Here is an 11,099-nt window from a genome sequence, read left to right as displayed (position 1 = left end):
AAACGGGCCTTCGCGAAACCACTCTGCGATGGTGTCGAACTTTTTGAATTCGCGTGCTCGTGGACGTTAGTTTCTCGAACATTTCCCCGATGCCTTGGGAAGCTCACATTCTTTTCCCCATTTCACAGCCCAATGTTCTGTCCCGAAGTCAGCCAAGTTTCGCATCGGACGCAGGAGAAAGCACCTCGGACCCCGCTTCACGAGACATTCTTCTGGAGGAGCGAGCTGTCAGAACACGGCAAACCGGAATGGTCCCTGAACTGCTGTTAACGAAGGGTTTCAGAGTTGTCATGTCAGATCCTCAACAAAGTTGCATCTCTCTAAACAATGGCTTCAAATGCATGTTTTCAATGGGCTTTCCCCGACTCTCAATACATAGCAATAATGGGAACGGCGAAGACGTGAGAAGAGAACAGGAATCATATGACAAGTAAACGTTGTCTCCCTTCATCCCTGAACAAAGAGAAGAGCGTTCTGTCAGCATGCGAGGTGCTGAGAGCGGCAAGCCCTCAACAAAGAAAGCAGGCCAATACGTATAGAGGTCATGTGATCTCGCGACTGGCTGACGCGCGACATGCGGGTTTGTCTCTATGACTGGGATCAACTTCCAAGTCCCCGGCTCCATTCATCCAACAAGATATCCAGGATGCCGTCGCCGCGCAAGATCACGAACTATTTCCGGCGTCCGGACTTTGCTTTGGCTGCTCAAGATACTCGGCCCGACACCCCTGTGGAAGACCCCACGCCAACCTCTCCCCTCACCGATCTGTCACAGCTGCTTCCATCGGATGCCACCACCCCCGAGACCCCAGATGGACCTTCATCGCAATTAAAACGGTCGCTATTACGCTCCACACAATATACGGCTGGCAATGACCCACCACTACAGTCAAGCTTCCAAAGCGCTGGAACAGGGTTGTCCTTTGGATCGTCCCAGCGTGTTGTCAGAAAGGGGAAAGACGTTGTTATTAGCTCTGATGGAGATGAGTCGGATTCCACAGGGTCTCTTGAACCCCCAGAGGAGCTTCTTTCGAGGTACTCTGGACCAACGACAACAAAGGGCGGCATCACTGCGGATAATGAGGTTGAGCACGAATCTTCTGCATCAGGAAGGACGCTGAGAACTCGAAAGTCCTCAAAGCTTAGGAGTGTCACTCACTCTAAATCTGCTCCACCAACATACAGAAATACCCTGGATGATCTTGTGAAGCAAACTGTTTCTGACAACGACACTGAGGCTGGGATCGCGAAGCTTAGGGCCTCGCTTAATGCTGAATCCAATTGTGAGAGTGGCCCCGGTTCGGGCAGCGCAAAGGTACACGAAGGAGTTCTCGCATCAGCTCTTGATGGTGGTACGGATGAGTCTATAGGTTTACAACGTCTCCTCGATGCTGTGCGACGAACAGAAGCATTCGACTTGGGAAAATCATGGGCCTTCTTCGACGTCCAGACACCTCCGCCTCCGCCTCCGGATTTTCCTCGAGAATGCATCTGTCCTGGAACATATTTGGCCGTATTACGAGGTTCGTACCCGACTAGTTCCCAAGTCCTGCCTTATCGATACTGACTGCATTAGAGCCCGATTCCCGAGAGCGAGCTTTTTATTCTGGTGTCATTGATTCCGCACTATCGAGGGGTCTATTACCGGATGAGCTGGTCAGATGGATATTTCATTCCAGTTAGTTTCGATTCATCCCTAAAGCGGCGTATTGCTCATAGGATTTCCAGTACCCTCCGAGCCCCGAGATACTTTGAGATATGCTTACTGCAGGGCAATCAAGGTTTGTTAATTTTGCACAACCCGCCAATGCAAGTCTCAAACTAAAAGCCCTCCAAGCGTACAACGGCGGAACGTATGAAGTCTTTAATACAACCAGAGGATATCGATACGCTTTTCTGGCGGTTGAGCGCAAGACCACAGGCATTAGCTCTATCTGATCCGATTGTGCCAAATGCACACCCTTCAAGTAGGTCGAAGCCCTCCGCTGTTTCCCCCCTGATAATTGACCCCGGTAGACGATCCGCAATCACAGCCCCAACACCACAGAGTTTTGATATCTGTTCTGGGCATCTTCCGCGATGCTCCAGTCCTGTTAGTCATGGTCACTTGTTGCAGTAGAACCCCTCTTAACATTCAGATAGGTTTTCAACCGAGACCCGGGACCGAATCCTGAGCATACTTCTTCGGCTTCCACTTGATCCCTCCCTGACCCGCCATTCCATCCTATGTTCGGAAGTAGAAAGAACCATTACTGCCGTATTTGAGGGTATTACTGACGATGAAGCTGACAACATGGTATAACATATCCCCCATATCCCCCATGTCCGCCAAAGGCTATCTTTGCTAACGATAACTAGACAACCCGCATCTGTAAGGCCACATCCGCAACTTTGAAGGATGCAGAGCTGCAAAGTCATCTTCTCGAACATCTTCTGCCAACAAACAACTGGATCGCAGACCTGAGACGTCGTCTCGCGCTTATATTCCTAACAAGGGACCCATCAGCGCATTTCGGGTCTCAGGATAGAAGGTTCGAGGTGAACCGAATTACCAATATTCTCAAAGACCCACAGTTCGACGTAAGGCGCTACAAGAGGAAAGGTCAACCTGAGTACAACTACGGGAAGCTACGAGCTATCACCACCTTCCTGAATATCATCATTGATTCCGGATGGTCTGAGGCAAAGTTCCCCGACGAACATGCAGAAGAAGAATTCAATAGCGAGATCGACATGCTCGCTGACCGAGTCAAGAAGATTTTTACTGCTATCGAAGACTCGGGTGCATCTCATCTTAGCCGGACTCTCGCAAAGGAAGCTCTCGAGTCCCTTCATTACCGCATTGTCTACTCTGTGAGGTCGAAGCCACCCCCGAAGAAACTCTTGTTCGGTCATCACAGGCCAGAGCAGAAAACCCAGAATATCCTTAAGTTCGCCAAGCAAAAGCAAGTGGCAATTCGGAGCGATAAGCCTGACACTTGAAGCCGCTGGGGTTAGAGAAGCTTCCTGCGAAGCACCTACCGAAAAGCCCTAAGACTCACTGAAACGCACAATTGACCATTATGAGCCACGTCCTGCAGAGCCCTCAGTCTCTTTGAGCGAAACATCCGTTAACCCTTGGTTCTTTAGTTTACGCAACAGAGCCTCAGGATATCCAACAGCGTGTGTGTGGCAGTGAGGTATGTCCCACAAGCTACGTCCATTACAGCTCCGCTTCTCGCCGCGTTGATCAAACATCCGTGGCGAAGCAAGGCCTTATCGTCGGGACGGGTTGCGCACAGGCGTCGTCTGGTAACAGCGAATACCTGGCACCTATGCTACAGCCATTGCTGGCCGGAATAAGTCCCCCTTGATCCATAAGTCTTGTGCGTTTGCAGACCCCCATAGGTCCCCGTTTGGTACTAGTATCATGTAATCTAGGCCAGGAATCAGGCGGGATGGTCACATTTACGTTCCTCGATACCCAATAGCGAGAATATCACACCCAATCTTCTCCCTTCTGCCCCCACGTAGAAGTGAGCATCCCAGCACGCCAGTGCCACAGCTCACTCCATGTAGGGGCCAGCGCGAATTTGTACAAGATGCGAATATTCCGGGGGGTAGTTGGGCAAGTCACGACAGATGGACGGAAAGTTACATAGATACAAGGATGAAACCAAAGAAGCGCGCTGACCTTGAATTCGAACCCAGAACAAAGTCCTCTAGTCGTAGAACCTCCGGTTAACATTCTTGCCAAACAGCGTCTCTCTCACTGCAGGGAGAGCGTCAATCTCGAGTAGTCGCAGTCGCTCCTCGAAGGTGTTGTTGATCTCGATCTTGCCTTGTCCACCAACAATGGCCACACCACCGGCGCTAGAAAATTGTCAGCGAACGGACGAATAGAAGACAGGATACGGACGGAACATACTTGTCATCCGGCAACGGCTCGTTCTCATCCAGGGTCACCGTAACATCCTTCCCAACAGTACTCTTGAACTCCTTCTCCGCGTCTTCAATCGCCTTCTTCACAGCATCTGTGTCCTTCTTTCGCGCGCGAACATCCACATTCCCCTCATTCAGCGCATACAGCCCCTCCAGAATAAGGTCTTTCAGCACAGACTGGTATTTCTTGGCGTCCTTCGCAGCGATGCCAGAGATCTGGCCGCGAGCTTCTTGAAATAGATTGTCGAGGAGCTCCTGACGGGAGGAGAGGACACGGAGGCGGGTGCGATTAGCCAGAGTGGAGCGAGTGATCTGTTGGGACATGGCAGCCTGCTTGAACTTCTTCTCGTAGAGGGTGTCGATCGCAGCGGTCTCCTGGCGGACGAGCTTCGACTTCTCAATGGCGAACTCCTCGTCGGCCTTTAGCTGGATCTCGCGGGCTTTCTCGAGAGCTTCCTGCCGGATAAAGGCAGTCATTTTGCGGAGTTCGCCCGCGACCTGACCATTGAGACTGCATGAGCTGGGGGGTACCGTTGCCTATCACGGGCGGACTCGCGGCATACCTGGTCGTCGGAGAGAGCATGACTTTGCGACATTTCGCTTGGTGTAACAGCTCGATGCTGAAGCTACAATCGGGGATATAGAGGAATGTGAGTTAAGCTCGGTAACTGGGAGTGAGGTTGGACAGGTCAGCGTCGTGATCCACAGCATGGGTGTTGAGGAGCATGTGCTAGGGTCAGAAGGGTATGGCCGGAAAAGGGTCAGGGTCACCTACTCTAGTCTGTCATATAATTCCTAAGGATTGTGAGAGGAGGAATCGTCAATGTGATGGAGGAGGCATGAAAAGGACGCAGACTTGCAGTTGGGGAACAGGACTGCACCACTGGATGCTGAGTCGCTCGGGGTGACTTGGCGGTTGCTCGCACCTAAACTGGAGTTCCTCCCGGCCACATCCAGATGAGATCACTCCCCCTCCCCATCATCCCTGGAACTTCTCGCTAGCTTTGCTTTCTCGTTCTCTCATTCAATCCTAGGACGTCTCAGACAACCTCCTCCGAATATGGCATACCACTCTCCCCATACCCACGCTCCCCCCGTCTAATGCTTCGCGGTGTCTGAGCCGACGCTCCCCCCACTCTGCCACCAATGCATGAGGACATCCCGTGATGGGCAATCTTGGTGACCTGTCACCCCAGGGGAGTGTCGCGGTGCGTTCTCCGTCTAGTCTTAGGTTATACAATTGCTAATACCATTGACGTCTTAGATTGGGGTTCTTGTTGGGTTGATCTCGGCCAGCGTCCAGGCGATTGGGCTGACCCTCCAGCGCAAGTCACATATTCTCGAAGACGAGAAGCACCCTTACGACCTACGGAGGCCTCCTTATAAACGGCGAAGATGGCAGGTATGGACGGAGTGCTGTGATACACGATAATCATGTCACGCTGATGCGTTGTAGCTCGGAATGCTGATGTTCGTGCTTGCGAACCTTGTCGGAAGTTCGATCCAGATCACCACTCTTCCACTTCCTGTGCTCTCGACGCTTCAAGCAGTGGGTTGTCCTCCTTGTCTTCTTATCCGGGGTTGCGCTTAATTCTTTTAACAGTCGGGGCTCGTCTTCAACACCATATTCGCTACATTGATTCTCGGTGAGGCCTTCACCCGATACTCACTGATTGGGACCATATTGGTCTGCGGCGGCGCTGTTCTGATAGCAGTTTTCGGCGCTATCGGCGAACCGGCACATACCCTTGATCAGCTTCTCGAACTTCTTCGCGGTCGGAACTTCATCCTCTGGATGGCAGGAACCGCGGTACTGTCGATTTCGATCTTTATTGGGTCGAAACTCCTACATTTTTTTACGACAGCTCGTTCGAAGCATCCTACGCTGCGGAACACGTATGCACCACGGTTGAATATACACCACGCCCGTGTTCGGCTTGTACGAGGGCTATGCTATGGCCTAATCAGCGGCATCCTATCCGCACATACGCTACTCCTAGCCAAGTCGGCGGTGGAGTTATTCGTCCGAACGATTGTGGATCGTGTAAACCAATTCAATCGCTGGCAGTCATGGGCAATTATACTCTCAGTCGTCGGGTTTGCTCTCTCGCAGCTGTACTACCTTCATCGCGGCCTAAAGCTCTGCAGCACCAGTGTCCTCTACCCATTCGTCTTTTGCATCTACAACATCATCGCTATACTAGATGGTTTGATTTACTTTCGCCAAATGTCTCAGCTGACAAGCCTCCACGCAGGACTCATTGCACTGGGAACTGTTGTTCTACTTGGCGGGGTGCTGTGTTTGTCATGGCGGTTAGAAGATATTGATATTCACGCACCCATGACGGTCGTTGGGCCGTCCCAAGCTACTCTAGGGCCCGGAATGGCGGCCATTGATGAAAGTACGGAGGCTCCTATGGGCCTAGGCTTCGAGGACGAAGAAGACCAGGCAGGCGAACGAGAGCCTTTACTCCCCCCAGCCCATCCCCTTCTCGAATCTCCTCGCCAGCGCGCACCCAGTCTTCCTATATACTCAACAATGCCTAAACGAGCCTCAACATCATCTGATTTAGACCCAGCTTTGATATGGGCTGAATTAGACGACTCCGATGTTGAGACCGCTGGCGGCGCGCGGTCTTCACTCGTCACCCGATTCTCGGAAAATCGCCCACGGAGCAAGAGCAGCGCTCTACATGCCTCGCAAGGCTGGAGTCCACGACGACTCTACCAATCTGTCCACAAACCCAGAAAGCCGCGAAGAACATCATTTTCCGGCTCCGAGAATCGTCTTCTGCTCCCCAAACAACGAACACTAGGTCCGACATCCGCCTTACAAGAATCATCCATTAACGGATACGGCACTGCAGATACCCAACATGATCAACCAATACCACCAGATGATAGTCAGCAACTACGCCAGTCCACGTCCACCGGAACCGCAGACCGTTCCCTTGCAGGGTCGAGGAGCGCTCTAGGGATCTGGAGAACGAGTCTCAACTATCTATTTCGTTTAACCGGTCAGGGGCGCAGACAGAAGAATTCACATGGCGATCCTGAAGCCGATCCTATCACGCCGCCAAGCAGATATGGAAATCCCCCAGAACAATAACGACGCCCCGTACACGTACAGTGTACGTGAACCAGACCTCGGCGGTCCCTTCCCGTTCCCTCCATTCCCTCTCGGTTCCTCTTCCTCGATGACTGCCCTGGTCTTCTGTATCCCCTTCACCGATCAACGGAATGAACAACACAATCCTTACGCCATCTGCCACTTCACCTGAACCCGATATCACACTCAGAATGAATGTACATTACATCCACAGCCGACACGCAACGGCACTTTCCTATCTCAATCCAGTTTATACCCCATCTACGTTTGCTATCGACGAGTTCACCCCGGCACCATCTACCTTTTTTTTCGGCGCCTGACCAAGTTCAGAAAGACCAGTACTATTAGGAATGAGGGTAGTGATAATAATTGGATAAGGTCAATTCGCCTTGACATAGAGAACAAAGACGCAGCACCAAGACTTGAGTAGAGCAATCCAGAACGATACAGTAGTCGGTATCGCATTCCAAGGAAGAGAGAGCAGCAAGTAGCCAAGTGTAAGGAATTAAGGAAAGTCCAATTTATTCCATACCATACATGACGTACTTCTACCTGATAAAAACAATTCCAGTACCATACATACTAATCGGACAGTCGGACTCGAAAAGAAGTGAGAGCAGACCTACTAGTACTAGTTACCCCTTCCAACTTAATATCTGCTGCCTACCCAGTATATTGGATTTCAGTTGCCCGCAAGCCAGTATGGAATCGAGGTAGACAATCATCTTGAGAGGAGGGTGATAAACTCATTGCATCGGGGAACTCAAAGAGGTTAAGAGAGGACAGATAGGATAAAAAATGAACAGGGCATAATAAACCGCAGATTATGGAATCAAACAGACAACCACGTTCGCCGGTAAGTAATGAGAAGAAAGGGAGATGAAAAGGCACCACAAACACCGCACTTCCCCCTTGTCTAGGAAATGATTATGGGATGATTGCGGGTAAGATCAATAAAGCATGTCGGAATCCAGGTCAAAGTTGTCCGCAGACCGCATCGATCAATGATCAATCACCATCCTGGTTTCGTTCTCTAACTTCTTTTCTTTTTTTCGGAATTTTTTTGCTGATTTCTTGGGGGAGAAGTAGGGGGAAGAGAAGGGGGAAGGCGACGTCATTAAACCAGATAGATAGCAGGGCAAACAAGATACTGCTAGCACCGAAATCGGTCATTCGGAGTTCTGCAAAATTCAGAACCAAAAGGTTCATGATATACACATGTGATGGAGAATGAGATCTTCTTGTCTTGCGTGGGTGGGTCGGTGGTATACAACGAAGACCGGATCGAGATGGAAGAGTCGTGTGGGAACGGATTCGCTGGGTATCAAGTAAACGCCGACAGAGCGCATATATGCGCAAGGAAAATCCACAGAATAAGGGAAGCAACACCCTATGTGGCTTTTCCATTTCTTAAAGCGGTTTTATATGCGTCTGCTTACGCAGTGGGCTGGTGTTGCGGCGGCATCCGGTTACCCACAGGCATTCCAGCATACTGCCCGCCAGCCTGTTGCTGCTGCTGGAAATTTTGGTAGTAGGCCATTTGCTGCTGTTGCTCATTCGTCATGTAGCCAGGGTGCATTCCAGCGGGCCGAGGGATATTCGACTGCTGAGCGTTGACATTATTGTGGCTCACATCCTCTGGTGTCTCGGCGGGAACCTCAGGAGCATCAACGCCATTTTCGTTGGTGGTTGGGTCCGGAGCGTTAAGGCAGGCCTATGGGTTAAGGGGTATCAGTCTCGGTCAGAAGCGCCGAGGCGTGCGAGAACACTCACCTGAATGAGATTCTTTCCTTCGGGTTTCGTCACGAGTGGCTGCAGCTTCGGGGTTGTGAACGTGTAGACGAGGCCAGTCTCAGACACGACCAAGAGGAGCACTTGAGTGCCTGTGAGAACGGACAGTTCGTATGCCTGCAGCGCGACCGGATTGAACAGTCAGCTAGGGTCCGACCGTGTATATTCCACGCAGATGTAGGAGATTATGAGACAATGCCGAGTTCATAACGTCAAGGGACAAACAATCGTCGCAAATGCCTGTAGAGGGCACTCGAACGCGACGGGCTCAGACGCGGAAGCACGCACCTTCTTCATGATACCCGCCTTCCGCTTAGAGAAGGTGATGTGACGACGCGACTTATCCTGAATAAACTTGATCTCAATCTTCCTGCGCTCGCGACCGGGCTTGTCCTCATCATCGTCATCGTCGTCAGCGCTCAGACGAGAGCGCTTGGAACCGCGGTTGTCTGGGGCGCCGTTACCGGCGGCCTGCTGCAGGTCGTCCTGGGTCGGAGACAGCTTCTCGTCGACGGCGGTGATGTCGGCCATAACGGGGGTTCAGACGAAGAAGAGACGAAAAGAATTGCTCGAGACTCGTCCTCAAGCAGTAGAGAGAATGATCTGGGGGACTTGAACACGAATGCCCAAAGAGGAATGATGCTTTTGAGGGGAAGGGAGGATGACCGAATCGAGTAACGCGTTTGGCTTCGCAGGGTTTGGGTTCAGGACGAGGAGGAAAGAGGGAAAACGGGGGAGAAGAAGTTCGAAGAAGGCAAAGTGCCGGTGCAGAGAGGAAGGCGGTGGCTCACGTGTGCTTGACCGTACGTGACCGGCCCCACACACCGGTAATAAACCTCACCACTTGGCACGGGCGGTCGCCACTGCAGAAGCTTCCCATGACAGCCAATTTCACTGACAGCCTCCAGGAGCCTTCTCAGGAATCGCGGCTCGTGGAGGGTGTTTGGATATTCTCACACCCCCAATTTCGCGCTGCGAAAAGCTTCACAGGAGCACCAGACCCGGCTGGAATCACGGTCAGGACCAAGTTTGTCCAGACCTTTCAGTGGGGATCATTAGGTCTTGGCGACGGCCATTATTGGGTCAGTCTTGGTGAGGCACCGACAATGTGATTCGACAATCACCTCATTTCCCACCATTACCTTGTACTAGTAACATTACCAGTACCCCGACTCGGAGTCTCCCAGCCAAGGATTCATCCCCCAGCCCGCCCCATGGTTTCAAGACCCCGAGGAAAAGGAGGACCAGCTGAATGAGGACCAGATGACCAGCGATGACCGGAGATTCGAGACAGCTCATCTCCATCGATGATGAAGGTATCCTCTCGAGCCCATCGAGTCACTTCAGACGGGTGATGAACTGTGGAGCAAGTCGCATACCAACCTCCTCGAGTCAACGCATCCTCCGGGCCAACAGACACACGCCAACACGAACCTAATCCACGAACGGGGGGTGATCAGTGGATAAGGAATGCAAGACAACGCATCTTGTTCAACACAGCTGATTGTTCAGGACAGAAGTACTTTGCCTCGGGGACCGTTCATCGGCAGAACACTCCCGCAGGCGCTGGGAGTCGGAGTTGGCCAGCCGCTGTGAACAAACATGTCGTCTTCAGTCCATGTCCCTGGTCCCAAAAGAAGGGGCTGCCAGTCTGCCACAGAGCCCTCGCCTCGATCGACGGTATGGCGAACGGCCACGCTAGAGGAGGCAGACCCTGATAGCCCACCCAATAATTTCACCCTTGCCAATATCCGTGCCAATAAAGCCCCATTCTTCTTCAGCCCTGGCCAAGAACAGGGCCAGCATGAGAACCTCGCCGCTTCCTCGTGCAAACGGGGCCGGGGGTCTGATGTGCCGCCGCTTCACTCCTTCATTGAAGCTTGTTCTCAACTTCTCGGAACTTCTTGCAGAAGTTTATCAAGTTTGGGCTTGTACCAAGACTTTCTTGAGATGAGCTTGGCTGTTTGCGCTGAAAGGGGTTTGTTTCCTTTGCCATTGAGCCTGAGAGTGCCTAAGGTGGAGATGGGTATAAATATATATATCGATGTAGCGCAGGCGCCTCTTGTCCTCACTTTCCAGCTCGTGGCTGTCGGCGACTATCTTGGGATGTCGTCAAGACCAGATTTTGGTGACTCTTCAAGCTCAATCGTCTCAAGGAAAAGCCGTAGCGCCAAGTCCACTCCAAGAGGATGACGGCGAGCTCCATACAGTCAACTCCACAAAGTAAAACGCTCGGGTCAAACAACAGTTGAGCATACGTAAGAATCGACAAGAGGAA

The 11,099-nt window shown here is 51.9% G+C and overlaps 5 protein-coding genes across 5 annotated transcripts; 3 read left to right on the top strand and 2 right to left on the bottom strand.

Annotated features, from left to right (window-relative positions):
* Positions 1-646: 646 nt before the first annotated feature.
* Positions 647-2,982, top strand: BJX67DRAFT_377327 (uncharacterized protein; the record flags this gene model as incomplete). The annotated part of the gene is made up of 7 exons (XM_071032079.1): positions 647-1,523; positions 1,577-1,678; positions 1,729-1,781; positions 1,838-1,967; positions 2,017-2,092; positions 2,143-2,296; positions 2,359-2,982. The coding sequence occupies 7 exons, from the start codon at positions 647-649 to the stop codon at positions 2,980-2,982; spliced, it is 2,016 nt and encodes a 671-aa protein (XP_070890545.1).
* A 487-nt stretch (positions 2,983-3,469) lies between these two features.
* BJX67DRAFT_165618 (H(+)-transporting V1 sector ATPase subunit E) lies at positions 3,470-4,834 on the bottom strand. Its single transcript, XM_071024997.1, has 4 exons — positions 4,697-4,834; positions 4,485-4,589; positions 3,908-4,419; positions 3,470-3,852 (listed from the first exon to the last, which is right to left on the bottom strand). The coding sequence occupies exons 2-4, from the start codon at positions 4,515-4,517 to the stop codon at positions 3,702-3,704; spliced, it is 696 nt and encodes a 231-aa protein (XP_070890544.1). The 5' UTR covers positions 4,518-4,589; positions 4,697-4,834; the 3' UTR covers positions 3,470-3,701.
* BJX67DRAFT_165755 (DUF803 domain protein) lies at positions 4,424-7,534 on the top strand. Its single transcript, XM_071024999.1, has 5 exons — positions 4,424-4,646; positions 4,697-5,129; positions 5,186-5,323; positions 5,378-5,470; positions 5,525-7,534. Exons 2-5 carry the CDS (start codon positions 5,088-5,090, stop codon positions 7,028-7,030), a joined length of 1,779 nt encoding a protein of 592 aa, XP_070890543.1. The 5' UTR covers positions 4,424-4,646; positions 4,697-5,087; the 3' UTR covers positions 7,031-7,534.
* An 830-nt stretch (positions 7,535-8,364) lies between these two features.
* Positions 8,365-9,561, bottom strand: BJX67DRAFT_165628 (MADS-box domain-containing protein). The gene is made up of 3 exons (XM_071024998.1): positions 9,110-9,561; positions 8,804-8,938; positions 8,365-8,744 (listed from the first exon to the last, which is right to left on the bottom strand). Exons 1-3 carry the CDS (start codon positions 9,350-9,352, stop codon positions 8,466-8,468), a joined length of 657 nt encoding a protein of 218 aa, XP_070890542.1. The 5' UTR covers positions 9,353-9,561; the 3' UTR covers positions 8,365-8,465.
* Positions 9,562-9,962: 401 nt separating this feature from the next.
* Positions 9,963-11,097, top strand: BJX67DRAFT_342607 (uncharacterized protein). The gene has a single exon (XM_071028042.1). The coding sequence runs from the start codon at positions 10,424-10,426 to the stop codon at positions 11,012-11,014; it is 591 nt and encodes a 196-aa protein (XP_070890541.1). The 5' UTR covers positions 9,963-10,423; the 3' UTR covers positions 11,015-11,097.
* The last annotated feature ends 2 nt before the right edge of the window (positions 11,098-11,099 follow it).

Source organism: Aspergillus lucknowensis (genome assembly GCF_044049455.1).
Source record: "Aspergillus lucknowensis strain CBS 449.75 chromosome Unknown BJX67scaffold_3, whole genome shotgun sequence".
Taxonomy (NCBI): Eukaryota; Fungi; Ascomycota; class Eurotiomycetes; order Eurotiales; family Aspergillaceae; genus Aspergillus; species Aspergillus lucknowensis.
Note: the sequence above shows the minus strand (reverse complement) of the source record. Positions and strands in the feature narration are given on the sequence as shown.

Excerpts from the sequence above, each read along its gene's own strand:
- BJX67DRAFT_165755 (XM_071024999.1), top strand. The coding sequence starts at position 5,088 with ATGGGCAATCTTGGTGACCTGTCACCCCAGGGGAGTGTCGCG. Across the intron at positions 5,130-5,185 it reads CACCCCAGGGGAGTGTCGCG|ATTGGGGTTCTTGTTGGGTT; the intron begins GTGCGTTCTCCG and ends TTGACGTCTTAG. Across the intron at positions 5,324-5,377 it reads ATAAACGGCGAAGATGGCAG|CTCGGAATGCTGATGTTCGT; the intron begins GTATGGACGGAG and ends GATGCGTTGTAG.
- BJX67DRAFT_342607 (XM_071028042.1), top strand. The coding sequence starts at position 10,424 with ATGTCGTCTTCAGTCCATGTCCCTGGTCCCAAAAGAAGGGGCTGCCAG.
- BJX67DRAFT_165628 (XM_071024998.1), bottom strand. The coding sequence starts at position 9,352 with ATGGCCGACATCACCGCCGTCGACGAGAAGCTGTCTCCGACCCAGGAC. Across the intron at positions 8,939-9,109 it reads AGGCGGGTATCATGAAGAAG|GCATACGAACTGTCCGTTCT; the intron begins GTGCGTGCTTCC and ends GTCGCGCTGCAG. Across the intron at positions 8,745-8,803 it reads AAGGAAAGAATCTCATTCAG|GCCTGCCTTAACGCTCCGGA; the intron begins GTGAGTGTTCTC and ends CTTAACCCATAG.
- BJX67DRAFT_165618 (XM_071024997.1), bottom strand. The coding sequence starts at position 4,517 with ATGTCGCAAAGTCATGCTCTCTCCGACGACCAG. Across the intron at positions 4,420-4,484 it reads ATGCTCTCTCCGACGACCAG|GTCGCGGGCGAACTCCGCAA; the intron begins GTATGCCGCGAG and ends CTCAATGGTCAG. Across the intron at positions 3,853-3,907 it reads GAGCCGTTGCCGGATGACAA|CGCCGGTGGTGTGGCCATTG; the intron begins GTATGTTCCGTC and ends ACAATTTTCTAG.